This window comes from Artemia franciscana, chromosome 9 (genome assembly GCF_032884065.1).
Source record: "Artemia franciscana chromosome 9, ASM3288406v1, whole genome shotgun sequence".
NCBI classification, from domain to species: Eukaryota; Metazoa; Arthropoda; class Branchiopoda; order Anostraca; family Artemiidae; genus Artemia; species Artemia franciscana.
In genome coordinates this window covers 1,504,900-1,531,725 of record NC_088871.1, presented here as the reverse complement: position 1 = coordinate 1,531,725, position 26,826 = coordinate 1,504,900, and the positions used below count along the sequence as shown (strand labels likewise).

Genomic DNA, 26,826 nt, shown 5'->3' with positions numbered 1-26,826 from the left:
TTTAAATCTGACTGATATAATTTTGTTTGCTTGAAACTCTTATCGTCAATGCTACTTTTTCAGAATAGTTAAAATAAATTTTTCGAAAAAAAGTTTTTTTAAAAGAAAAATAAAGACCAAATCTAAAGAAGCAAAAACCTACAATAAGTCAAACTCAGAACAATCAGAAATTACTATTAACAAATAAATGGAACTCAAAACAAACAAAAATTATATAAGCGGTAATAGCAAAAAACGTATAGCAAAATGACTAAATAAATCTTAAAACGAGTAAAGCTTAAATTGAATTTTAAACTCAAGCTTAAAAAAACAAAAATGAAGCTTAAATTAAATTTGCAAGTCAAGCTTAAAATACAGAATATTTTGCTATTGAAGCGTAAATGAAACCCAAAACGAACAGGAATTAAATTAATAATAATAGAAAACAAGTTACAATAGGTACTAATATAAATGAATAAATAAATCTTAAAACTAGTAAAACATAGAATTAAAAATGCAAATCAGACTTGAAACGAGCAAAAATCACTACAAACAAGAATTTTGATTTTTCATCTTTCTCTCCCTGTAAAATTCTAAAACTTAGTGCATCATTGGCGCTTTACTTAAAACTATATGTGTCATGAGTAGTCTTGGAAAGTACAAATAAAATCAAACTGAATGTTTGATATATAGTGCTACTAAATGTTAAAAGATAAGTAGTTCAAGATTTTATTTCACTGTAATTTAATTTTCATTTTCAATGCTGTAATAATTGGAAAAAAACATTTATAATGTAATTTGTTTTCAGTGAAGAAGACTTTTACAAATAGGGAAGGGGGCAGTGTAAAAATTCTTGTTTGTAACGAAACTCTATTTATCTTGAACAGTCTTAAAAAGAACAAATAAAATTGAACTGAATATTTAATATATAATCATACTAATCACTGAAAACTCATCAGTTTAAAATTTAATTTTACTACAATTTTTTGTTTATTTTCAATGCTGTAATATGCTGTTCAAATGCTGTAATTCTTTTTTAGTAGAGCGTCAATGACACAGTAATTTTTAGATTTTTACATATAGAGAAAGAGGCAAAACCCAAACTCTTGTTCGTAGTGATCTTTGTTCGTTTCAAGGTTGATTTGCATATTCAATTGGAGTTTAACTCGTTTTAACATTTATTTATTTATTTTTATTAGTACTTATTGTATTGTATGTATGTTTGCTATGATTGTTTATTTCATTTCTATTTGTTTTGGGTTTCATTTATGCTTCAGTAGAAAAATATTTTCGTTCGTTTTAAAATTGAATTACAAATTCAGTTTGAGGTTTACTCATATTTAGATTTTGTTTATTCATTTATATTAATACCTGTCGTACGTTCTTTTGCTATGATTGCTTGCAAAATTTCTCGTGGTTTTGGGTTTCATTTATTCCTTAATGGTAATTTCTCGTCATTTTGAGTCAGAGCTATGGTAGGTTTTTGTTTCTTCCGATCCTAAGCTTAATTTGACCTTTACTTTTCTTTAAAAAACTTCTTATTTGGAAAGTTTTTTTTTAATAATTTTTGTTCAATTTTGATTGCCAGAGTTTGAAGTTTTTCAAAATTCCCTGTTTCATAATAATTTTTTTATTCTAAAATAAATTAACAGTCTTGGCACGCAGTAATAAAATTAAACTGAATATTAGATGTATAATGGTATTAATCGCTGAAAGCTCACCAGCTTAATTTTTGCTTCACTTAGGGCAAGATTTAAGGCTTTGACACTTTTAGACTCAAGTGTTTTTGCTGCTCCGTGTTTGCAAGATGTTTGGAGAAATCCCCAAAATTTCAGGGATAGTGAAAGGCATAGAGCCTAGTTGGCCTATTCGTAAATCCTGGCCTGGTTTCACTGCAATTTTCATTTTATTTTTAATGTTGTATTAAGTAAAAAAGAGAATTTTTGTAATGTAATTCGTTTTAGTAAAGCGCCAAAGACGCAGCAGGCCTTATGTTTTTACCGCTAGGGAAACGAGCAGCAGCCAAACTCTTGTTTGAGTGAAGTATATAAGTTTCTTGAACAGTTTTGGGATTAACATATAAAATTAAACTGGATTTCCATGCATTTTGCAAGAATATGTCGTTAATAAGTTTTTTGGGCGATGAAGGGAGGGGGAGTTAGGCCAGGGGGAAGGGCAAAGGGTCAGCTTCAATGGTTTTTGGATTAAAGCATAAATAACGGAGTAAATCGTTAATAGCTCTTTTTGGGGGGGGGGGTTTGGGCCATGGATGGAAAGCCAGGGGCCACCTCCCACGATTCATTATTGCTATTTTTTCTAAAAAAAACAGGGATATCGGGCCATGAAAGGCCAGAGGACCAGGTCTCATAAGTTTTTGAATAAAATATTGTTAATGAGCACTTTTTTGGGAGGGAAGGGGCTTGTCGGGCCAAGGAGAGCCAGGAGTGATTTGCCATTTTTCGGAATATAATGTCGTTAACAAGTGTTTTTGTGTTTTTTTTTGGGGGGGGGGGAAGGTCAGGCCATGCAGAGAAGGCAGTGGTCAGCTCCCTTAAGTTTCGAAATAGCATATCTTTAATAAGTTTTGTGGGTTGTGACTGGATTTTACCTTATCTGATCTTTGAACTATTCAAAACTCTTACATAAGAACCTCATGTATCCCAATGGCATAATATACAACACTCGTCCCCGGGCTTTGAGAGGTTCTTTTAATCCTGGGGTTTTGTTGTCTTACCTTTTGACATATTTTAACAAAATGACTATCTCAAAAATTTGATTGGATGGATTTGGGCAAAAAGAGCAGGGTGAAAAAACTGACCTTCGGTCTCTTTTGACTCTTAAAAGGGGAGCGTGAACTCTCAAATTCCAATAGAATGAGTCCCTTTCAAAGTTTGTACAATCGTTCCTTACATAAAAATCATACATACCCCCCGGGCATGATTTACAACACTTGCCCCGGAACTCTAGGGGGGGGGGTGTAAACACCAGTTTTGTAAAAAATAAAATATTTGGTCTTTTTTGGACAAGATGAAAATCTAAAAAATTTGATCGGATGCATTTAGGAAAAAGATGGTTGGTGGAGGGGGGGGGGGCTAATTGCCATCATATTACTTTTGACTCTCAAAAAGGAAACTAGAACTTTCAATTTCTAGTCATTTGACTCCCATTCGAAGTTTATTTTTTCCATGAAATCCTTATATACCCCCCGGCTCAAGTTACAACCCTTCCCCCGGCGCAGGGGGGCATGATGACCCCAAATTTTTTGAAAACTGATTTTTGGGCTATTTGAAACAAAAAGGGGAAAGAAGAATGTTTGTGTATGTGGGGGGGGGGGGTCAGATGCTCTCCTTTCACATTTAACTCTTAAAAAGTAACTGGAACTTTCAATTTCCAACAAATTAATCCCAATTCTGAAGTTTCTGATATTGCGTCAACCCCGGAGTTTCCATTATTAACAAAATGGTTATATCAAAACTTTGATCGGATGCATTTGGAGAAAAAAGGCCGTGGGGGAGGGGGCTAGGTTTGAATTTTAAACGGGGCCCTTGAAATACTGATTTAAAATCAAATGAGCCCCCGTCGGAGCTTATACTAAAATACTTTCCATAAAAAACTTTATATGTCCTGGGAGCATAACTTACAAAAATGGCCCCCGGGTTCTGGGGGGCTGTGTTATCCCTGAAATTTTTGTTTTATTATTTCTGGTATATTATGAACAAAATGGCTATGTAAAAAATTTGATCTAACACTTTTGACAAAAAGAGGGTTCATTGGAGGGGAGAACAGTTGCCAGTGGTTCCCTTTTGACTCTTGAAAAGGGAACTAAAACTTTGAATTTCTTGTCATTTGAATCCTCTCCAAAGTTTATACGACCACCTCCTTGATAAAAATCTAATATGCACTTGGGGTATATTTTACGACCCTTAGCTCCCCTGGGCTCTTGGGGTAGGTTAACCCTGAAGTTTTTGTTATCTGATCATTAGACTATTTCAAAGAAAATGGATATCTTAAATTAATCACTCCGATCACTCTTGACGCTTAAAAAGGTAGCTGGAACTTTCAATTTCCAAACAAATGATCTACCTCTGAAGCTTATATCACCATCCTTTGCATAAAACCTTGTTTACTCTCAAGGCATAACTTAGAACACTTGGCACTGGGCTTTTGGGGGTTGTGTAGACCCCAGAGTTTTGTTATATGATGTTTGAACTACTTTTAATAAAATGACTTCCAAATTTTGTCGAATAAGCTAGGAGCTAAGCGGCATGAGGGGAGACTAGTTGATCTCTTATCTCTTTTGACTGGTAAAAATTGAGCTAGAATTTTCAATTTCCAATCAAATGACACCCCCTCTGTGAAGTTTAAACAAGCAGCCCTTTAAGAACAATTGTATATACCCCCAGGGCATAGCTGGCATTGCCTGCCCTTGGGCCCTGGTTTTTTTTCTGCCCCTGAGTTTTGTTATCTGATCTAAGAACTTTTTAAAAAAGTTTTTGTTGGATATGTCTGGGGAAAAAAGGTGTGGGGGACTATTTGCCTTCCGATAACTTTTTACTGTTTTGACTTTTGAAAGGCACCATAACCTCCAATTTCCAATCGACTGAGCCCCCTCCGAAATTTTATACGACCATCCGTTCCAAATGAAATACCTCTAGGAAAAGTAAAAAGAACATCAGAGCTTTATAACCTTAGGGTTGGTGGGGGGAGGCTATTTGCCATTGGACTACTTTTAAGTCTTAAAAAGAGAATTTAGAACTTTCAATTTGTAAACATTTGAGTCCCCTCAAAAGTTTACACGACTATTTCTTCCATAAAACCTTATATACACTCGGCTATAAGTTACAAACCTTTCCTCTGGTGTTGGAGGGACGGGGATTAACCTCGAAGTTTTTGTCACCTGATCATTGAGATATTTCAAACAAAATTTTGTCGGATGCGTTTAGGGAAAAGAGTGTGTGTGTGTGTGGGTAGGTATATGTCCGCCAACGACTTTTGATGACTCTTAATAAGGTGACCAGAAACTTAAATTTCTATTCAAATGAGCCATCTCTGATTTTTGTGTATGTTAATTTTGACTTGTCGACAATTATTGTTGTTAATTGTATATATTACGATTTTGTGAATGTTAATTTTGATTTGTTGACGGATTTTTGTGTGTGCTCTAGGTTTTTATTTCTTCTGAACTTAAGTTTAATATGGCCTTTACTTTTCTTTAGAAAACTTCTTTTTCGGAAAGATTTTTAATTAATTACAATAAATGACATTTGGTTACAAAAGTAACACAAAAAGCCTAAGCTTACAAATGGTTTTGTTCCATTCCATTCATGTTTTTTGGCGTCTTGTAAGAATAGAAAGTTTTGAAGAATAGGAAATATAAGTTTGGAAGCCAAAATTAAAGCATTAGATACTGTAGCGGTGACATTGATCAAGCATGAATCTGAAACATTGTTGCTTCGTAAGATGGAAGAAGATTTGTTAGAGGTTTTCAAGAAGAATTGTCAACGGGTTGTTTAGTAATAGTATTTTAAACATTAATCTGTACCAAAAATGTGGTTTCACCTCAATTTCCATGTTTGTAGTAAGAATAAGGTCAAAAGGGCTTAGAGATGTTATATGGGCAAAGGATACACAAGGCGGCAATTCATCTAGGGCTAAGCAAAAAGTAAATTGTCTCCGAAGAGGATGGAAAAAGGTCTTAATAGAGCGATTCAAGACGTTAGAATCTCTAGAAAGATTGCTAAGGGAAGGTTTAAATAAGTTTGGATTAATGAGCAGCTTTTACGACCATGTTGATCACAGGTGGGCTGGTGCTACAATGACTTGTTAGTAATAATGGCAGGTTAAAGAAGATAAAAAGAAAGTAAATTTTATGAAGTAGAATTTGCTCGTGTTTCTTATCTTGCTATTTCTCCGTAAACTAATATATAGTTACATACCTATAGTCAATTTGTAAAACATGGGATCTTTATGCCAATTTTTTGTGAGAATTATCTATAGTCCTCCTGTTAAATATTTTCAAATGCGTCGTTTGGCATAAAAACGCTGGAGAATCGGCCCTGACTATTTTCTCCTAGGTAATGAATTTTAATTGTTTGATTTTTCGGAATATTTGTACGAAACGCAGCTCAATTCTATGAACATTTCAAGGAAGAAACAAACCAAACATTTAATACGTTCTGGAGGGGCTGATTAAGAGCTGTAAGTTATATTTGCTTCTTGTATTTCTTTGTTGTAGTCCCAATGTTTTGTCCAACTTATTAAGTTAAAACATTAAAATAGACTAACTGGTCTTGCACGAAAAGTAAATGTACCTTTCCTGATATGGGCTTAGCCAGCCTGCATCACATGCTTAAATTCCCCACTAGACTAAGCTATTTGTTTGTCTAGGGTATGAACTGTGACTACACTACTTAAGAAAAATAAATTTACTATTCAGTTATTTGCCTAAATGCAATGATGGCTGCTGTAAGAAGTGTGGGCTGTTAAGAAAAAGCATGATTAGGGTAAGAAACTAGTATCCAATTGAGCAAATTATGTAAAACTAAAACTTTCAGATCTTGTTACCAAAGAGGAATTGGGAAGCATTGTATATATCAGAGAAAAGCTAAAATTCTAAGCTGTGCATCAATATGGTTTTTATTAAAATTGTTTAAGATCAAATACTCAAAATTATTAGTTTATTGACTAGGCTAATACCAGCTATCCTATTTTGATATATATATATATATATATATTACTACTACTACTACTAATAATAACTCACTGCAGCACCAAGCCGCCTGAGGCCAACACAGCTACGCACGCTCCTCCTCCAACCTAATCTATTTAAAGCCTCCCTCTTTACACCCTCCCAGGAAGTTCCCATTTCCTTTAAATCCTTATTTGTGACATCCTCCCAACCCAGACAAGGACGACCTGCTTTCCGTGTAGCCCCAGACGGTTGGCCAAAAAGGACAATCTTTGGTAATCTGTCATCCTTCATCCATAGAACGTGGCCTAGCCATCTCAACCTTTCTTTCATTATAGCCCCAGAAAGTGGGATTGAACCACACTTTTCGTACAACCTACTGTTTGAAATACGGTCAGTCAGCTGGGTACCCAGAACAATCTGTAGGCAATTTCTCTGGAAAACATCTAGTAAATTTTCATCTGCTTTTTGGAGTGTCCATGCTTCAGAGCCATATTTGACCACTGTCATCACTGTAGCTTCCAATATTCTAATCTTGGTTTGTAGGCTTATCTTTCTATTCTTCCAAACTTTTTTTAACTGTGAAAAAACACCCTGAGCTTTAGCTATTCTACTTTTAACATCTTCACTGCTCCCACCATCTTTACTAATAATACTACCAAGGTAACTGAAGCTCCCAACCTGATCAATCTTTTCGTTACCTAAGGTCACCTGTTCATCTTCACTTATTCCTAGCCTTAGTGACTTAGTCTTCTTAACGTTAATTTTCAAGCCTATTTTAGCACCCTGAACTCGCAAAACCTCTAAAAATTCATTCATTTTGCTCACACTTTCATCTAATATGCTTAAATCATCAGCATAATCTAAGTCCAGGAGCATTCTTCCTCCCCATTTGATTCCATGGTCTCCAATTGCCTTTCCTGTGCTCCTTAAGACGAAGTCCATCAAAATGATCCATATAAAGGGGGATAGAACACAACCCTGCTTAACTCCTGATTTAATACAAAACCAGTTGCTAAACCTCATTTCCTACCTTAACCGCAGCAGTATTATTCTCATACATAGCACAAATCACTTTAATGTATTTTTCTGGTATACCATATAATGATAAGACCATTGTTAACGCTGTTCTATCAACAGAATCGAAAGCTTGCTCATAATCGATAAAACTAAGGACCAAAGGTGTTTGACAACGAAGGGACTTCTCAATTATTAACCTAAGAGTGAAAACATGGTTGACACATCCTCTACCTTTTCTAAAACTGCATTGTTCTTCCCTTAAAACTTTGTCTACAGCATGTCTCAGTCTAAAAAGTATCATATTACTCAGTAATTTGCTACCTACAGAGACCAGAATATTCACATATTAACATATTACACCCACCAAGTCCAAAATCATCCTATTCCACCATAAGCAGAATATATATATATATATATATATATATACTTTTAATGTTTATTTTTATTCACATATTAACATATTGCACCCACCAAGTCCAAAATCATCCTGTTCCACCATAAGCAGAATAATCTTAATTCAAGGCTAACTCTAAATAAAATAATAATTCCAGAGGATAATCAAATCAATTATATAGGCTTCCTGTAGGAAACCTTATCAAATGCTGTAGCTAGATCAAGGAGAATCAGGTTAACAGGTATACCAGCATCAAGGAGCTTTGTGATGATGGTAAAGGTTTCAAGTAGACTGATTTCCACCAACTTGCTGCAATAGAATCCATGTTGGTTGTTAGAAAGTATTATGTGGGTTGTTAGATAGTTGTGGATTGCATCATTCATAATTCTCACAAGTAGCTTAGGAATGATGGATGTTAGGCTGATTGCCACATGTACCTCTTTCAATCAGATCAAATAGTGCAGGAGTCAAGTGAAGACTAGAAGATGTTTGTAATCAAGACTGTAAATATGTATCAAGGTTTGAAAGTTGCTTTAGTATGGCAGCTTCATCCACAATTAATTTGGTCATTTGACCAGTGGTGTTGGATAGAGGTGCTGGTGGTAGTTGGCCATCTGATTCAGATGTAAAGACAAAGTCAAATTGTTGGTACAGCAGCTTTGCAATTTTCTCCTAGATCAGTTGCTTCACTATTTTCTGGCTTAGGATGCAATTGCTTAGTCAATTGACAAAGTTTATTACATGCAGTAGCAAACTTAGCTTAATTAGCCTTGTCCACCTTCTTTATGGGCTTCTTTTCTTCTTTCTAGGAGGATTTTTGGCCCCTCTCTTTCCTGATTTCCCTGGTCATATATGGCAGGGTCTTAGGTTTGAGCATCATCTTAACCAATGTGTGCCATTTCTCTGCATTGAGAAGAAGGGTTTTGAAGATGTTCCATTTGTCTTCCACAGTTCTTTTGAGTATAGTATCCAATTAACATTAGATAAATCAGCTCTAATGGATCTGTAGTCAACAAACATTTTCCTGACAAGTCTATTAGTTATTTTCTTGACCTATGTCTGGATTTCTAGCAGTAGGTGGCCACTCTTTCCAATGCATGGCATGTAGTTGAATATCTGGGCTGTTCATGAAAGCTAAGCCAAGGAGTGATGGTTTCTGGTGCAAACAAGACTGTGTTGGCTAGTCTACAACTTGGGTGAGGGAGAGATCATGGGCACATTGGATGAATGGTGGTAAATCATTGTGCATGTAATTTAATGGTGGCATTGTATAGGGGAATCCATCCTTCCGTGCTATATTATCAAAGTTAAAGTCTCCAGCAATGAGTAGGTTTCCTCTGAAGTTGTTGGTCACTTTTTTGAAGACACAGGCAAGTGCCTGATCAGATTCCAACATAGATGGTGATAAGGGGCTTCTGTAGATGCATCCCACCCTGATTAAAACACTGCATGAGTTCTCAGCTTCACAAAGGTCAAACAATACTGTTTTGAGGTTTTTATGGCACTTGGTATTAACCAAGTGCCATATAGCAATTGCCAATTCTGTAGGTCTGTTGGTCCTGGTTTTGCTACTTTAGGCACTTCTAGGTAAGCTAAGACAATGAAATTTGGCAGGCGTATCAGGGACCGGACCAGATTAAATTAGAAATAATCGTTTTCCCAATTTGACCATCTGGGGGGGGGAGTGGGGGGCCGGTTAATTCAGAAAAAATTGAAGTATTTTTAACTTACAAACTATTGATCAGATCTTAATGAAATTGGATGTTTGGAATGATATTGTGTCTCAGAGCTCTTATTTTAAATTCCGACCGGATCTGATGACATTGGGGGGAGTTGGAGGGGGAAACCTAAAATCTTGGAAAACACTTAGAGTGGAGGGATTGGGATGAAACTTGATGGGAAAAATAAGCACAAGTCCCAGATACATGATTGACATAATCAGGATGGATCCGCTCTCTTTGGGGTAGTTGGGGGGGGGGGGGGGTAATTCTGAAAAATTAGAAAAAATGAGGTATTTTTAACTTACAAACAGGTGATTGGATCACAATGAAATTTGATATTTAGAAGGATATCATGTCTTAGAGCTCTTATTTTAAATCCCGACTGGATCTGGTGACATTGGGGGGGGGGAACCTAAAACTTGGAAAACACTTAGAGCGGAGGGATTGGGATGAAACTTGGTGGGAAAAATAAACTCAAGTCCTAGATACATGATTGACATAAACAGAATGGATCCGCTCTCTTTGGGGTAGTTGGGGGGGGGGTTATTTCTGAAAAATTAAAAAATGAGGTATTTTTAACTTATGAACAGGTGATGGGATCTCAATGAAATTTGATATTTAGAAGGATATTGTGTCTCAAAGCTCTTATTTTAAATCCTGACCAGGGTCTGATGACACTGGGGGAAGTTTGGGGTGGGGGAACCTAAAATCATGGAAAACGCTTAGATTGGAGGGATTGGGATGAAACTTGGTTGGAAAAATAAGCAGATGTCTTACATACGTGATTTAAATAATTGGAACGGATCCGCTCTATTGGGGGGGGGGGGTTATTTCTCAAAAATTAGAAAAAATTATGTATTTTTAACTTATGAAGGAGTGATCGGATCTTCATGAAACTTCATATTTAGAAGGACCTCGTAACTCAGATCTCTTATTTTAAATCTCAACCAGATCAGGCATAATTGGGGGGGGGACAGTTGGGGGACCAGAAATCTTAGAAAATACTCAAAGCAGTGAGATCAGGATGAAACTGGATGGGAAGAATAGAAACCTGTCTAAGATACATGACTAACATAACCAGACTGGATATGCTCTCTTTGGTGGAATTGGGGGGGGGGGTAATTTTGAAAATTGAGGTATTTGTAACTTACAAAAGGGTGTCCAGATCTTAATGAAATTTGATATTTAGAAGGATCTTGTGCTTTAAAGTTCTAATTTTGATTTCCGACCAGATCCTGTGACATTGGGGGGAGTTGGAGGGGGAAACCAGAATTCTTGGAAAACATGAAAATTGGGGTATTTTATCTTACAAATAGATGATATGAAATTTGGTTTACAAATCTTAATGAAATTTGATTTTTAGAAGGAATTCATGTCTCAGAGCTCTTATTTCAAAATCCCGACCAGATCTTTTGACATTGGGGGGAGTTGGAGGGGAAAATCTTGGAAAAAACACTTGGAGTGGTGGAATCAGGATGAAGCTTGGTGGATAGAATAAACAAATGTCCTTGATACGTGATTGACAGAATCGTACTGGATTCGCTCTCTTTGGAGGAGTTGGGGGGAGGGGTTCAGTGATTTGGTGAGTTTGGTGTTTCTGGACATGCTAGGATGATGAAAATTGGCAGGCGTGTCAGGGAGCTGTACAATTTGACTTGATAAAGTCGTTTTCCCAGATTTGACCATCTGGGGGGCTAAAGGGAGAGGAAAAATTAGAAAAAATTAGGCATTTATAACTTATGAGTGGGTGATCAGATCTTAATGAATTTTGATATTTAGAAGGACATCATGACTCATAGCTCTTATTTTTAATCCTGACTGGCATTAAGCCTCTTATTTTCCCTTTTAAATCATTCTATTGATTCATAGAATTTTTTTAGAGCTCATACCATATGATCTCTTAGCTCTTCTTGCCTTGTCACAAGTGCCATATGAGCTCTTGTTTGGTTGAAGTATTGATTGTATAAGTTTGATGACATATGAAGCTTTGACAAAGGCTATAATACCTCAATGGCAATCAAGGCTTGAAGGACTAGATATTAGCTGGTATCCCAGGGTTTTAACATGTGGTCAGTTAGTTGGTTCTGGCTATTTTTTTGGACATTCTTCAGTAAGGAGGATCAAATCATAATCGTTGTTATAAATTCCTGACCTGAGTTTATTGATTTTGTTTGGTAGTTGGTCTATATTCATGATGACTATGCTGAGATTGGTGGATATCTGTACTTCTTCTTCACCATCTGCTTTTGAGTCACTTTTGCTATCATCAATAGAAACAAAGCTCATTTTTTCTTCTTCTTCCTGGGAACCATCTGCAGTTACAAACAAGTGTGACAATTTATCACTAATAATGTCACTAAGGGTTACTTCATCATTTTTGTTGAAGCAGTAAGCCAGTAGTAGTTTTCTGCTTTCTGTGTCAGCTTTAACCTTGTTGTGGTGGATGTATACTGGGTTGTTGTTGTTTCTTCTTTTGTATGATGTATTCACAATTTTTCTGGGTAACAAAGGGTTGGTAACTGTGAAGAAAATTGATATGATGGTGTTGGATGGATCTTGAGTGGATGCTGCACAAGGTTTCTTGTTCAGCCACCTTACATTAGTGATAGTAGCAGGCATGCTGTATACTTTCTGTAGAAATTCCTCAATAAAGGCTTTGTCAGTTGTGTTTTGTGCTTCCAAAGAAAACTGATCTTTCCCAAAAAGGTATATTTTCTCTACTATTTCCTTTTGATAGCCTATTTCTTTGCTTTAAATTCTCAAGCCTAGCTTAGCCTATATGTTGTTTAGTGCTTTTCTTCAAAAATTTAAACCTATATAGCCTAGACTTACTAGCCTAGGTTATTTGCTTCTGAGCACCAGCCCAAGCAGTCTAAGTCAGGCTACATCACATGCTAAAAGTCATGCACTATACAATTCTGGAATCTAGCCTATTAAAAAATATTGAAAACACTTAGGTCTAGCCTACTATACCTAATCTAGACTAATATTATTCCTTTAGGTGTAGGGTGCAAACCAACTTTACTCTAAATCCCCTGTGTAATGGTCATATATAGTCTCCTAGCCTATAACCCAAATTGTACATAGCCTACAAAATGAAATTTCCATTTGCTGAATTTGCTGTTATTTTAGTCTAGACTACTTGATTACTGTTAACTCAATATGGAGAATAGATTCACATAGGTCTTGGCAATGGAGAATTCGTTGTGTACACATAATTTGGGGTAGGCTATATATCTGACTAGGCTGTTTGTGTATAGAGGGCAAAGTTCATTGGTGAATAATCTTAGTAAGCCTTCTAGAATGTTTTAAATAGTCTTCAGGATTTAATAGTCTTTTCCTCTAGAGAATAGGAATGCAGCACTGGTTCCAATTTGACCTCTAGACTAGCCTGTTTGTTAACAGGGAATATGAATCATGTCTGACCTACTGTCAGGTGATCTAATAGGCACTATGCCTAAGAATACTCTGATGAATTTACCAAAATTCAGAAAAAAGTGACACTTAATTTCCTATTTAGTCATCTTCCTAGGCACAATATTAACTGCTGTCAAAGCTGTGTTGTAGTCCCCTGCCATCTACCCCAATGAGGAAGGATTTAGCCCAAAGCTATATATAAATATTTACTGATTTTATTCCTCAAATGTACTGTTTTTGATGTTGTTAATTTACTATTAGTGAAGAATAAGCACAAAAATGAAATGATTAAAAAGTAAAACTATAAAATTAGCAATGTTTTATTAATAACCCATGGCTATATCCAGCCTCAATGAATGATATGGCTAAGACACTGTCGAAATGTCAGTGATTATTAGGCTACATATAGACATGGGGTGTTGAACCAGGAATGCCTACATGAGGTAGGCTTGGGGTCCGGCTCTCCGGGAATGTATACAGATGGGAGATGAAAATCAGGGCCTGGCCCACTAAAACTCAAAATAATCTGGTATTTGTGGGTATTTCTTTTTGAAATTATGCATAAAAAATATTATTCACCCTCCCTCTGAAACAGTTCCTTATGATGTGCCTGAATTGAATGTTTTTTTTCTTCTATCCTGTTTCTGGTTAAAACTCTTATGCATTCCCTCTTCTGTGCCAAAAAAATATATCATAAAAAAATTTGAAGTCTCTAAATATAATGGTCACTACAATGAAAATTGTATCTCTACCCCCCTTCCTTTAATAGGTTCAGAAATAGCCAACTTAAGATTTGACTGACTCTGCTAATATGTATCATTGTTTTCTGATTCTTGAAGTGCTGCCTCTATGTTATTCAGCTTTTTGTACAAAGAACACTACACTGCATCTTTTTTCCAATAAAAAATTTCTTAAACCAAATTGGCCTGCCAAATAGAAAGAAAAAACAATTAAAATGAGGTTTTTTAGGCAAAAAAAGTAGTGGAAAACAAAGTAAGCATTTGGAGAGGACACCCCTTCTTCTTCAGTACAAACAAAGCAATTAGAGCACCAAAATTTTATTCTTTTGATGTATCTATTATCAAGACTGTTTCTTAGAGTTTTGGTTACTACTGAGCTGTGTTGCTCATTACTTACAGTTTGTTACCACAAACTGTTCGATAAAGGCCAGACTCCAGTAAATTCCTATTTTTAGGAATGATTACACACATAAATTTGATAAAAATTTCCAAATATTGACCAACCAAGTAAGAGACTCATCAACCCAAGAGATACCTCTCAATGGAGATTGTCAGAGGTCCATGTGACAAATAATGAACCATGTTTATCCCCAGTTTCCACCCCTCCAAATTTTGAATAAGCACCAAAATTTTATTCTTTTGATTTATCTATTGTCAAGACTGTTTCCTAGAGTTTTGGTTACTACTGAGCAATGTTACTACTACTACTACTAAAAATTCACCACAGCACCAAGTCGCCTGAGGCCAACACAGCTACACACGCTCCTCTTCCAACCCAATTTATCCAAAGCCTCCCTCTTTACACCCTCCCAAGAAGTTCCAATTTCCTTTAAATCTTTATTTATGACATCCTCCCACCCCAGAAAAGGACAACCTGCTTTTTGTTTAGCCCCAGACAGTTGTCCAAAAAGGATAATCTTTGGCAATCTGTCATCCTTCATCCACAGAATGTGGCCTAGCCGTCTCAACCTTTCTTTCATTATAGTCCTAGAAAGCAAGATTGAACCACATTTTTTGTACAACCTACTGTTTGAAATACAGTCAGCTGGGTACCCAGAACAATCCATAGGCAATATCTCAGAAAAACATCTAGTAAGTTTTCATCCACTTTTCTGAGCACCTATACTTCAGAGCCATATTTGACTCATATTTTAGCTTCAGAGCTATGTTGCTCATCACTTACTGTTTGTTATCACAAACTGTTTGATAAAGGCCTGACTCCAGTATATTCCTATTCTCAGGAATGATTATGCAGATAAATTTGCTAGAAATTTCCAAATATTGACCAACCAAGTAAAAGACTCATCACCCTAAGAGATACCTCTCAATGGAGATTATCAGAGGTTCGTGTGACAAATAATGAACCAAATTTATCCCCATCTCCCAGCCCACCAGATTTCACTTCAAAATTTACCATATAATCTATGCAGACTAAAATGGTCCCAACCCACAGACTTCCTCATATCAAATCCCCAATCCAACTGACCTCACACCCTCATTCCCAGATTGCAGATCCTGAGATATATAAAATGAAAACATTCACCACTGCCTATTTGAATACAATGTGCTAATACTAACACAGTGTACTTTCAAAATAATTAATTGAAGTACCTCAAACACCACAAACCACAATGCTAAGTTAAAAGCCTGGCTGACCATACCCTCTCAAAGAAAATTGAACTTGAAATATAGGCTATAAAAGGATAGCCTAGTGCTTTAACACAAAGGAGCTACTACAAGCAAATCAGTTGCAGTAACCAGTAATAGATTATGACTCCACCTTAAGACAGAAAAAGGAAGAAAGCTAAATAATCTTAAATGAAATCCTATAAGTTCCAATGAAAGAATTCCTAAACTGTCTATGCTCTAACTTACAAAGTAATACTGCAATTTTTTGCTTTGTGCATGGTATGTGTAGAATTTGGAATAATTCTTTTATTCAGACCCAAGCACCTATAAGTATAAAACACACAATAAGCAAGGCAAAGCAAAGCAAAAGCATGGACATCTTGCAAGCAGGTAAGCATAGAACACACGAGAGCAAGAGGATAATACTATGCCTCCCTTCTTCACGTCTAGGCTTTTGTAATGGCTGTCTGTGAGGTCTGGATTGAGTCCCTCAAGTTTGTTCTTCTCATGTGCCTTAAAGATCTACCATAACACCTTTGCTGAGGGCTTGTGACAAATGAGTCAGACCATGGTTACAGACTGGCCTGAGGGGTACTGGGAGTGTCATATTGTGGCATTTGATGAGGAGTGGTTGCTTCTGAGTTGGTGGCAGCCTTGACTTAATGGCATCATGGCTCCAGCCGGAGAGCATGGCTTGGATGCAGTTTGTTGCTCTTCCTTGATATTTGGGTAGAAAAGGGTAGATTATGTTTCTGGTAAGGTTGAGTCCAGGTGAGGCCCTGGCTCTCTTGTGGGGGTTGGGAGACATGGATGCGGTTTCTTCTCAGTAGGGACCCTGTTGCTGTCCTGACCATGTATGATCTTGGGTTCTCATTGTAAGAGACAATTTCTGCCTTGGTCCAATTACTGTCTTTTCTTTCTTGCATGTAGACTTTGTCTCCCATGTGCAGTTTGGGCAGTACTTTTGTTCTTTTGTTGTAGTATGATTTTTGGCCTAGCTGCTGTTTTGCCCAGCCTTCCATGAATACCTTCTGGGAGATTATTTTTGGCTTAAGATGTTGGTTGGTGCACAGTAGGACTGATCTGAGTTGTCAATTCATAAAAAGTTGTGAGGGTGAAGTTGAACCATCAACAGGGGTGATTTGATTTTCTAAAAATTCGATATATGGATCTGTTCTTCTTTCAAGCAATTTTGGCATGATTCTCATGCAGGTTTGTATTGTTTTCTCTACTAAGCTGTTTGACCTTGGGTATATGGGGCTTAATGTCTTGAGTTGTATTCTGCAGAATTCGGTGAAGAGTTTCATTTCTTGTGATGATAGCTGAGGGCTGTTGTCAGATATTATCAATTGCAGTATTCTATAGCAAGCAAAGTGTGCTTTTAGTTTCTGGATAACAATTCCTGAAGTTAATGTGACTGCTTGTCTACTTCAAAACACTGGCAATAATAGTCCACAGTGATCAAGTATTGCTGCTTGTTCTACTTGAATAGGTCAATCCCTACTTTCTGCCACGGTAAAACAGGAATGGCGGAATAGTGGTTCTTTTGGGTTGTTTGGTGCAACTTTAGCACAGGTTCCACATTTCTTGATAAAGTTCTTGATGTCACCATTGATGCCAGGCCAATAAATGAGCATGCAAGCTCTTTGTTTAGTTTTTATGTGCCAAGGCGGGCAGCGTGAAGCTGTTCTAAGATGTAGTTCTGGAGGCATGCTAGTATGACAATTTGGTGACCTTTCAATAGCATTCCATCAAAAGCTGATAGCTAATGGTGAATGCTCCAGTATGAACTGATATCATCAGGATAGCATTGGTTTCATAAAGATGACCATCCTTTCTTGAGGGTAGTTTTGAGCTGTTTTAACTTTATGTCTTATTTGGTCTTGTCTTTGATTTCCTGAAGTTTGGCATGGCTGACAGGTAGATGGTTTGCTACAGTATGCACAAATACCTTGAAATCTGCATGCACTGTCTTGTCCAAGTTGGGGAGGTGGAACTGGGACAAAGCATCAGGTTCTGGGATATTGGAGCCAGGTAGGTAGCAGACAGTGAGGTCATAAGGCTGAATTTGGATCATTATCTCTTTATCCTGGAAGGGGTGCTGTGTGGTGGTTTTGAGAGGATAGTTTCTAAGAGATGATGATCAGTCATTACATTGACTTTTCTGACAATATGAAGTGATGGAAATTCTTACATCTGTAAACTATCACATAAAGCTCTTTCTCCAACTGGGAGTAATTTTGTTCAGGGCTCTTGATGCATATCCAAATATATTGTTGTTGGCTCAGGTCTCTGCTCTTAGGCCATGTTTTGAGGCATAAACTTTAAGTTTGATAGTTCCACAGCTATGGTTGAAGAATGCTAATCCAGACACAATAGATACCTAGATATCCATGATAAACTCAATATGATTATTCTGGAGGATGAAGGATTCTGCCTTCAATAAGTCTCTTAGGGGTTTGTTTTCAGATGATGGTTTGGGGATGTATCTTGATAGGAAGTTCAGCATTCCTAACAGAGTCTGTAGTTCTTATTTGTTTTTTGGCTCCAGCATTTCGTTAATGCCTCTTAGCTTTTCAGGATCCAGTTTTATGCCATCTTTGCTAATCATGTGGCCAAAATAGCTTACTTTTTTCAGTCCAAACTGGCATTTGATTTTTTGAATATTATGCCCAATTTTCGGGCCTACTGAAGGACTTCTTTTAGCCTTTCAACATGCTCTCCAAGTTCTGCCATAGCTGAGAAGATCATCAACTTGTATGCAAAGTCCTTTCAGGCTGTCAAATGCCTTCTCCATTCTCTGCTGACACACATCTTGCACTGATATAATGCCACATGTGAATCTTCCAGCAGTAACATCCATAGATATTACTAAATGTTGTAAGGCAAGATGCTTTTTGTGACAGCTGTAGCATTCAGTATCCTGACAGTGCATCAAGCTTAGAGAAATATGCAGCTCCATCCAGGTTGCTTATGGCATCATCAAATGTTGGGATTGGGTAATATGGTTGCTTAATTGCTTTGTTAAGATCAACTGGGTCAATTACAAAGGCATATGCTCCCATCTTTCTTGTCAACCATGACTATTGCATTTACCCATTCAGTAGACTTGATGACTTTTTCAATGATACTCAACTTTTCCAGATGTACAAGCTCATTCTTGAGCTTATTTCTCATTGTTATGGGTACCTTTCTTGCTCGGTGTACTGTGGGTGTAGCATTGTCTTTTAGGTATATCTGATAATCTTCTGAAAGCATCCCTGCTCCTTTGAAGACATCTTCATATCCTTTTGGTGTGCTTGTCAACTGGTCTGTTTGTATTGGGGCCTCAATATTGAGGGTAAGCTTGGCCAGATTCAGCTCCTGGCTTGATTTTAGCTCAGTAATAGGTTTAGTTCTGGATGTAAACACATAGAATAGCTGGGGCTTACTCTGCCCGTTTTTGTACCTGCACTGCAGTTTGCATGTCCCTAGGGAGGGTATCTGGGAACCACAGTAGCTGGTGAGTCTATGGCTGGTTGTCTGTAGTGTGGGCTTTGGGGATAGCATATCTAGGTAATACTGACAGAATAGGTTTGCCTGTGCATCAGTATCAACTTCGAAGTCTATTTTGATCTGTTCATTGATTCATAAATTTGCATAGACTTCATGCTTACTGTCAATCCGGTTAACTGCATACAGGTAGAGGTGTGACTCTTCACCTGAGTTTGAGTTGCCCATGAGCTCTCCACTGGGTGAGTGATCACTATGCAGATGTTCTACATGATTAACTACTTTGTTCTTACAAACTCTGGTAAAATGTTTGATTTTCTTGCACTTCAAGCAAGTTTTTCCTTTTGCAGGGCATACATGGTTTCTTGTATATTGTTCACTTCAGAAGTAGCACTCTGGAGTCTTAGCAGCAGACCTCTTCCAGTTTCTTTATACAGCATCTACCTCTTGTTTTGTTTCTTGTTTCTCTTCAAACATTTTCAGTTGTGCTCGGGTCGTTATATAGGCATGGCAAATTTTTATGGCCCTTTTAAGTTTCAGTCAGTCCATTTCCTTCTGCCAAAAGCTTTTTGCAAATTATTGCGCTCTTGACACTACACACAATCTTGTCACGCATCATCTCACTCATGTTATTGTAGCCACAGGTTTTGACAAGAATCTTAAGTTGAGTTATGAACACACTTTCTGTATCCAATTGGTCTCTTTTCTGAAACACATACCATGAGAAGACTTAGTTTCGTTTTGGTGCAACATAATCTTGAAACTTTATAAGGTATGGAATAACTATGTCTTTGTATGTCTCTGTAATATCAATGTCTTGAAAAGATTTCTTCTGATTCCACTTCTGACACCATGTAGAATTTGAAATAATTCTTTTATTTTGACCCAAGCATGTATAATATAAAACACTATAAGCAAGAAAAAGCAAGGCAAACGATAAACAAAACAAAAGCATGGACATCTCGCAAGCAGGTAAGTATAGCACTCACGCAGGCTGGTAATACTACAGTGTGTTTTATAAAGTCTGAAGTAAATATCTAAGCAACACACTCTTGGACTAATCATACATTTTTTAATGCTTATATGTATACCTCAACTTATTCACAGCAAATGTATACTCAAATGTATACTTAAATATACTTAATGTATACTTAAATGTATACTCAAATGTATACTTAAATATACTTAATGTATACTTAAATGTATACCCAAATGTATTCGCAGCAAAGCTGTGAAGAGCTTTTACTCCCACAGTAAAAACTTCAAATCCTTTTAATAGTTGTTCTTATTCTTTGACAAAAAATTTTTTCTCCAAAAATGTCTGAATGTTTCCCAGATAAAAAATAATTTTGTTTAAAAGCTAGCTTGAAACAAGACCATTGTAGAATGTACTTATTATTGTTCTAAATAAGCAAATTCCTGAAAATGTTTAATAAAATTTTACAAATTGGATGCTTTGATTTTTGAATTAAAATGGAATATTTATGGGCATCAGGTCATGGCTAATTGTTGAAAAAGCCAAGACAGATAGTCCAATTGAGTGAGAAGAAAAACCTGACATTAATTCCCCCCCCCTTCATTGCCAACGTTACCATCTCCCACTTATGCTACACCTCTCATGTCACTCCACAATGGCGAACTAAAGTCAATCTGTTGGAGGTTCTACCACAGTTTTTTTACTTTCACAGTAAAAAAAACAAAAAAACTACAATTTATTTAAAATAAAAGTATGTATAATGCACAATTCAAACATAAATGGGAAAAATGAGGAAGATTAGTCTATTTGTTCTTGACCCATTTGTTCTATTTGCAAAGAAATGCTTATTTGTGCTCCTGCATTAACAAATTAAAAAAAAATCACTCCACCCCCTAAAAAAACTGAGTTTATAGATTTGGATCCCCTATCCCTCCCTTAAGGTCCAATTAGTGTGCACCTAAGCTTACTTTCTATAAAGTAGGATTGATCAGGTGCAGTTGAAACATAGTGTTCAGTACCCCCAGTTACAGACTACCTGGTTTAACGTTTTGTTGTATATACCAAAATGAAGCCACGTTATTTTGATACTAACTGTAATTTTCACTTAATTTTAGTTTAATTTTTAAATTTTAAATTCTAGTTTAATTTTTAATTTTTAATTAATTTTAGTTTAAATCTATGAGTAACAAATAGTCAAAGGCAAAAAAAAAATATTTTGGCTATCTGGTGAAATTGCATAATTTTGCTCAGATATTCTTCCCTCAGATTTTAACCCCCCAAAAGACCCCCAAAGGTTATCATTGGGTCAGTCACAAACTTAAGAGAAATAGACGCTAAACATAGTTTGTTTTTATAACATATTCCCTTGTCAGACTAAGTTTAAATATAACCATTTAACAGAGACTCACTACCAATAAATAAAGCGTATAAGTCAAAAGCAAGCAAGCAAAGCAATATATTTCAGCATGCATTTTGTTCTGAGTGTCTTTCTCAAGCATAATGTTACCCTATAACAAATAGTGTATTTGTTGTGTTTTTTTTTTCATTTTCAACTAAGTTTTATATTGACGATGATGTATATTCATGATGTAAACTGTAATTTGGCAATAGCCATGCAAGTAGTTTTTTTTAGAATGAAATGACCTGGTTTGGTTCAGATTTGAAGTGCACCATTCTACAATGAATCTGCAAGAGAGAAAGATTTTGCTTTTCTAAATATTACTAATACACCAAAATATTACTAAAATATAATACTAAAATATTACTAAATATTACTAATGTTACTAATAAAACCCTTCTCTGGAAATTTGGAGTTCATTTAAATGTGAAAGTAAATGTATTTCAGCATTTTTATTTTATTTTTTTCGACTAAATAGTTATTTTTTCAAATTCTCTATATGTAAATTAGGCCTATTTATAGGTGAATGTTATTTAAAATTTCGAAAAATCTTCTGAAGGGGATATGTGTATCTCCATGGACAAAAAGATTAAGGAAAGATAATTTAGACTATATAAAACTACATTTGAAAGTTAGTGCCTGTGCCCCATGAAGTTTGAATGTATCTCTCCTAGTATTTGTTATGGTCCTTTGCTTGATCTTGGGTATTGATTTCAACTCCATTGTAGACATCCTATAATTTTGCTCATGAACAAATCAAACACAGGTTGGACTAACCTGGCTTTTCTCCTATAGCCGTCTATGTGGTTCAATCCCAAGGACACTTTCCTTTGGCTGTATGGTTTCACCTAAAAGAGTTTGGGCATAGTCGAAGAATTATCATTTTTTGTTAAAGAAAAAAAGACAATTGCCCTACTGTTCTTGAATTTTAAATAACCATTGAAATATTTTTAATTATATTGTAGTACCAAAAACCATTGGGTTCAATTTCATAATTTTTAACATATTACCAAAACAAAAGGTTATAGATTTTTTTTGTTAATGCTTTTTTTGGGGGTTGGGGAAGAGAGAGGTTAAATACGAGAAAAAAAATATCTAAATCTATATAGTATGGTATATAGCTAAGGAGTGTGACCTCATTTTGACATTTATGTTTGCTATATCTGATTATTTCAAAAAACTTATAGCTAGAACTACTGAAATCTTTTTGTATAAATGTTGACTGTTCTCTCCTACCTTTTGTCAAGGGATAAGGGGCTATTGACTAGGTGGGGAGGGGTTTCAAAATTCAAAAAAGGTATACCCACCACTGTTCAATTAATCCAGAAGAGACAGAAAGTAAAAAACACAGAAAGATGATCTTAAGGGGAATGCTCCTGTCATTTTTGCAGGTGTGACTACATATGTCTAAGTTTTGACAAAGGGCCCAATATTGTATTCGTTCCTCTTGTTTTTTCTCCACTTCTTATAGAAACTTGTTCTTATTCTATTTACAACAACATAAATTAAGTTATATGACATTTTTTGTTTATTTGTTATTTCTTTCAGAGACCAGAGGGCACACTTTTGAGACTATGAAATTGCATTTTTGTTTTTCATCTAGCAATTCTGTATTACAAAGGTGATTTATGAAGGTTCTACTACTGGAAAGTCTGTTTGATTTTGGTTGAAAATGATTGTAAAAATCAATTTACTCATTCAGTTTGGATTTCTTTGTTTTTTTGTTATCCTTGATATATCTTATGGTAAGTAAAGATTATAGATTTCATTCTTCTTTTTTAGTTTTTTTGTGTGTGTTTCATCTTGTTTATATTTTTTCTTAATTTCTGTCTTTTATTTAATTAATCAGTTAGAAACAAGAAATGATTGCTTCAATAGCCATATTAATTGTTTCACTTCAATCTTAGTTAAAACTCGAGCAATATTTGCTTGTCTTGACAAATTAATTTTTGCAATTTATTTGCTTTGTGAATTAAATGTTGGGCAGGAAAAAAGTCAACTTTATTTGGTTAATATGTCATTTTAATAAATAGCAGCAATGGAAGATAAGTGATTTTTTAATGGAAGAGCTAATTATGGTTTTAAAATTTGGTCAGTGTAAAAATCTGCTCACTAGCTATTTAAATCTGTTTGCTTTTTTGTGCTCAATATTGTTTTTAGGTTTACAGAACTAGCGAAAATGAAAGATGCTATTCGCATGCTGGCTAGCAATCCACATTTCAATTTTGTGTTTTACAAACATGTTGAGAGTAAATCAATGAATAAAAAAAAAAAAAAAAAAAAAATTCAAGGATCTTATAAGATAAATGGGTTTTTCAATTGGCTGATTCATTCCATGTTGTTCATGGAATAGAAATTTGTTACATATATTTGAACATAATGACGACTGTCACTGATTTGATTAATACCTATTTTAGCAGCATTTTTAGGTGTGAACCTTGACTAACCTGCTAGCAAAGTTGAAAGTAAATTGTTAAAAATCTCATATTGTAGACTTTGAAAGCTTGAAATATAGGTTGTTTTATGTGTGCTACCAAAGCTACCCACAGACCTGCTGCTCAAAGTAGGAGGGGTTGGTATTTTGGGCCAAAATTTTCACTGGGGAAAGAGGTCTTTGGAACAATTCCAGGTGCCCATCCTTCTGCGTGCTGGCATCTGTGACACTAGTATTACCTACACCCAAAGTGTGTTATAAACTGGTGCTACATTCTTGTCTTTTCAGGTATTTCGAAATGCAGGGTATGGTAAAAAAGGAAGAACTGTATTATCTCTAGTTGGCCTACCAGCTTCACGTCAACCAGTCCTTAAACTGCCTAAATTTTTCTAAGCTTACCTAGGCTTTATTTGTGCAGACATGGTTTCTACTTCAAATAATTCTTAAAAGTAAAAAAAAAATGCTGGTTAATTGCCACTTGGATGGTAGTTTTGGATTTAATCCTGTTGCATTCTAGATTAAATATATTAAGTTTGAAATTTTCTACTTTTTTAATCAAGGTCTAGATGCTACACTGTAAACGGGGCTTTTAATTTTTAATCTCTGTATTCCATTGTTAAACCACTTAAGACCCACTCCTATAAGCAATCTATTCTCTTTCTTACTGCACCTCTTTGTTTTACTTTAAGCGATGATAGTATAACGTTGATAATTTCGAAGACCACACTGCTAGCAACGAAGACGACACTGCCTTTCCATAACAAACATTTAAAACAAGAAGAACAATAGGGAATTCTATTCGTAAGACAGTGAAATTCTAATTTGAATGAATATTTTGACCCTATGTCCAAGGGGCGAAATACACAAATTTAATTAAAAACAATCTTTCAAAATATTCTATAAAAAAAAAAAAAAAAAAAAAACAGTAGACATTAGCACAGAACAAGTTACAAAAAGACCTTTGAGGTTAGCTGCAAGAAAGGCAAGATTAGCAATGGCCTACTTTATTTATTAGTCCTGGTTGAACTTTGCTGAAGTAAGGATGCTGGGACTGTCTTACAAATTTTTATTTCAGTTTTAATGGTTGCATGTTATTGTAGTTATATATTTATGTTTTGGTGAAGATGACCCTTGGACATAGGGCCGAAATATTCATTCAAATTGGAATTCCACTGTCTTACGAAGAGTGTTCCCTATTGTTCTTCTATTGTTCTTCAATTTTGTGTTTGTAAAACACAAAATTGAAATGTGGATTGCTAGCCAGTATGCGAATAGCATCTTTCATTTTCGCTAGTTGTGTAAACCTAAAAACAATATTGAGCACAAAAAAGCAAACAGATTTAAATAGCTATTGAGCAGATTTTTACACTGACCAAATTTTAAAACCATAATTAGCTCTTCCATTAAAAAATCACTTATCATCCATTGCTGCTATTTATTAAAATGACATATGCAGTCACCATCATCAGTAGTAATACAGTAGGACAATGTGACCGAAATATCTAGTATTTTTAGGAAAATTCGTCACTGTCTATTAAAAGGAACTTATCCCTATTTGAAATTTTATTTATTGATAATAGTAGGCTACACGATTCGAAAGATCTTGCCTCACTGGAATATGTGGCAGATTTCAACGAAAAGGTACTCTTTGTTTGGCTGGACATCTCTCAGAAAGACTCGTCTGCAATCTAAAATTCTTGCCTTGTGCAAATGTGCATATAATGCTATTTAACAATTCTCCTAAAATTTAACTGATTTTTGTTTTTAAAGGCTAGTCTAAAATCATGGCTTTTAGAAAATAAGACACTTTGCCTGCTTATTATGTTTTTATTAAGGCAATGCATTTTATAAACCACTAAATTAATCAATGCATAGAGCTTGAATTTAGTTGTCAAATTTAGAAACCTTTTGAATATGTTACTTTCATTGGATTTTAAATAAAATTATATTTATGCAACGCGTCAGTTCTCGAAACTAAGGTTGGGCAGGGGGCAAAATGTGTGTTTTTTTTCAAAATTTAGAGGTAGGGCTGTTTTTTAATTTGTTTTTAAATGAAAATACAAAAAAGTATCTACAAAATCTGGATGGGGGGGGGGGGGCAAGAAAATCAAGGTTGCAATATGTCACCTCGCCCGATCTATACCATCGAGAAGTCCATGATTTATCAGATATTACGTCTTCGGGCATAGTTTAAAAAAAGGAAAGCAATGTCATAAGCTGTTATTTGTATATGTGAAGCCCATACCCCTTCCCTCCTCTATACTTTGAACAAAAGGGCATATTTTTTTTTTACAATATTTCTTATTATTTCCAAAAATTCTGGGTATTTTTTCTGTTTTTACTGTTTTGGAAGAGAGTGGGCAAGAAGGAGATCTACCCAAGAATTGATATTTGGAGAGTTATGGGTAAATGTGGTAAAATTCAAAATGCAACTGATACTCATTTTCAAATTATACTCTCTTTCTGATTATCTGTCCCATCAAAACAAATTCTGTGACTCTCCCTTTTCCTCCAGGTTGTAATATGTGTCACACTGCACTTAACCTTTATTGAGTCTTTTAATTTTAATTGTAAGTTTTGATGTTTATTTACTTTAAAAAGTTAAAAATTGATTAAGGACAGGGTTTCGCAAATACACCATACTTTCATTTTCACGAAGAAAGTTGTGTATGAGCGTAAAGCCACATTCAGGACAGGAATTATGACAACCCAAGATTGACCCAGCTCATCCTTGAGATTGTATTCAGTTGTCAAATAAATTGCCCAATTACTCGTATTACCTTTGCTGGATTTTCAAAATAATCATAATTGTATTTATTAGACGTGATATCCATATGTTTTCCCTGTTATTTCCAATAGTTATTTTCTATCCCCTTTTAGTGGAATGAAAAGATTTCTTCTAAGATCTATCCAAGAATTTGCCGGGATTTCCAAAAA

General features: G+C 35.5%; 1 protein-coding gene across 1 annotated transcript in view; it reads left to right on the top strand.

Moving 5' to 3' along the window:
* Positions 1–6,059: 6,059 nt before the first annotated feature.
* The window catches only part of LOC136030864 (activin receptor type-2A-like), a 68,873-nt gene continuing 48,106 nt past the window's right edge, over positions 6,060–26,826 (top strand). The window contains exons 1-2 of the mRNA XM_065709924.1: positions 6,060–6,177; positions 23,004–23,200. Of these exons, the coding sequence (XP_065565996.1) occupies positions 23,128–23,200 (73 nt within the window). The 5' untranslated portion in view covers positions 6,060–6,177; positions 23,004–23,127. The remainder of the gene's footprint in view (positions 6,178–23,003; positions 23,201–26,826) is intronic.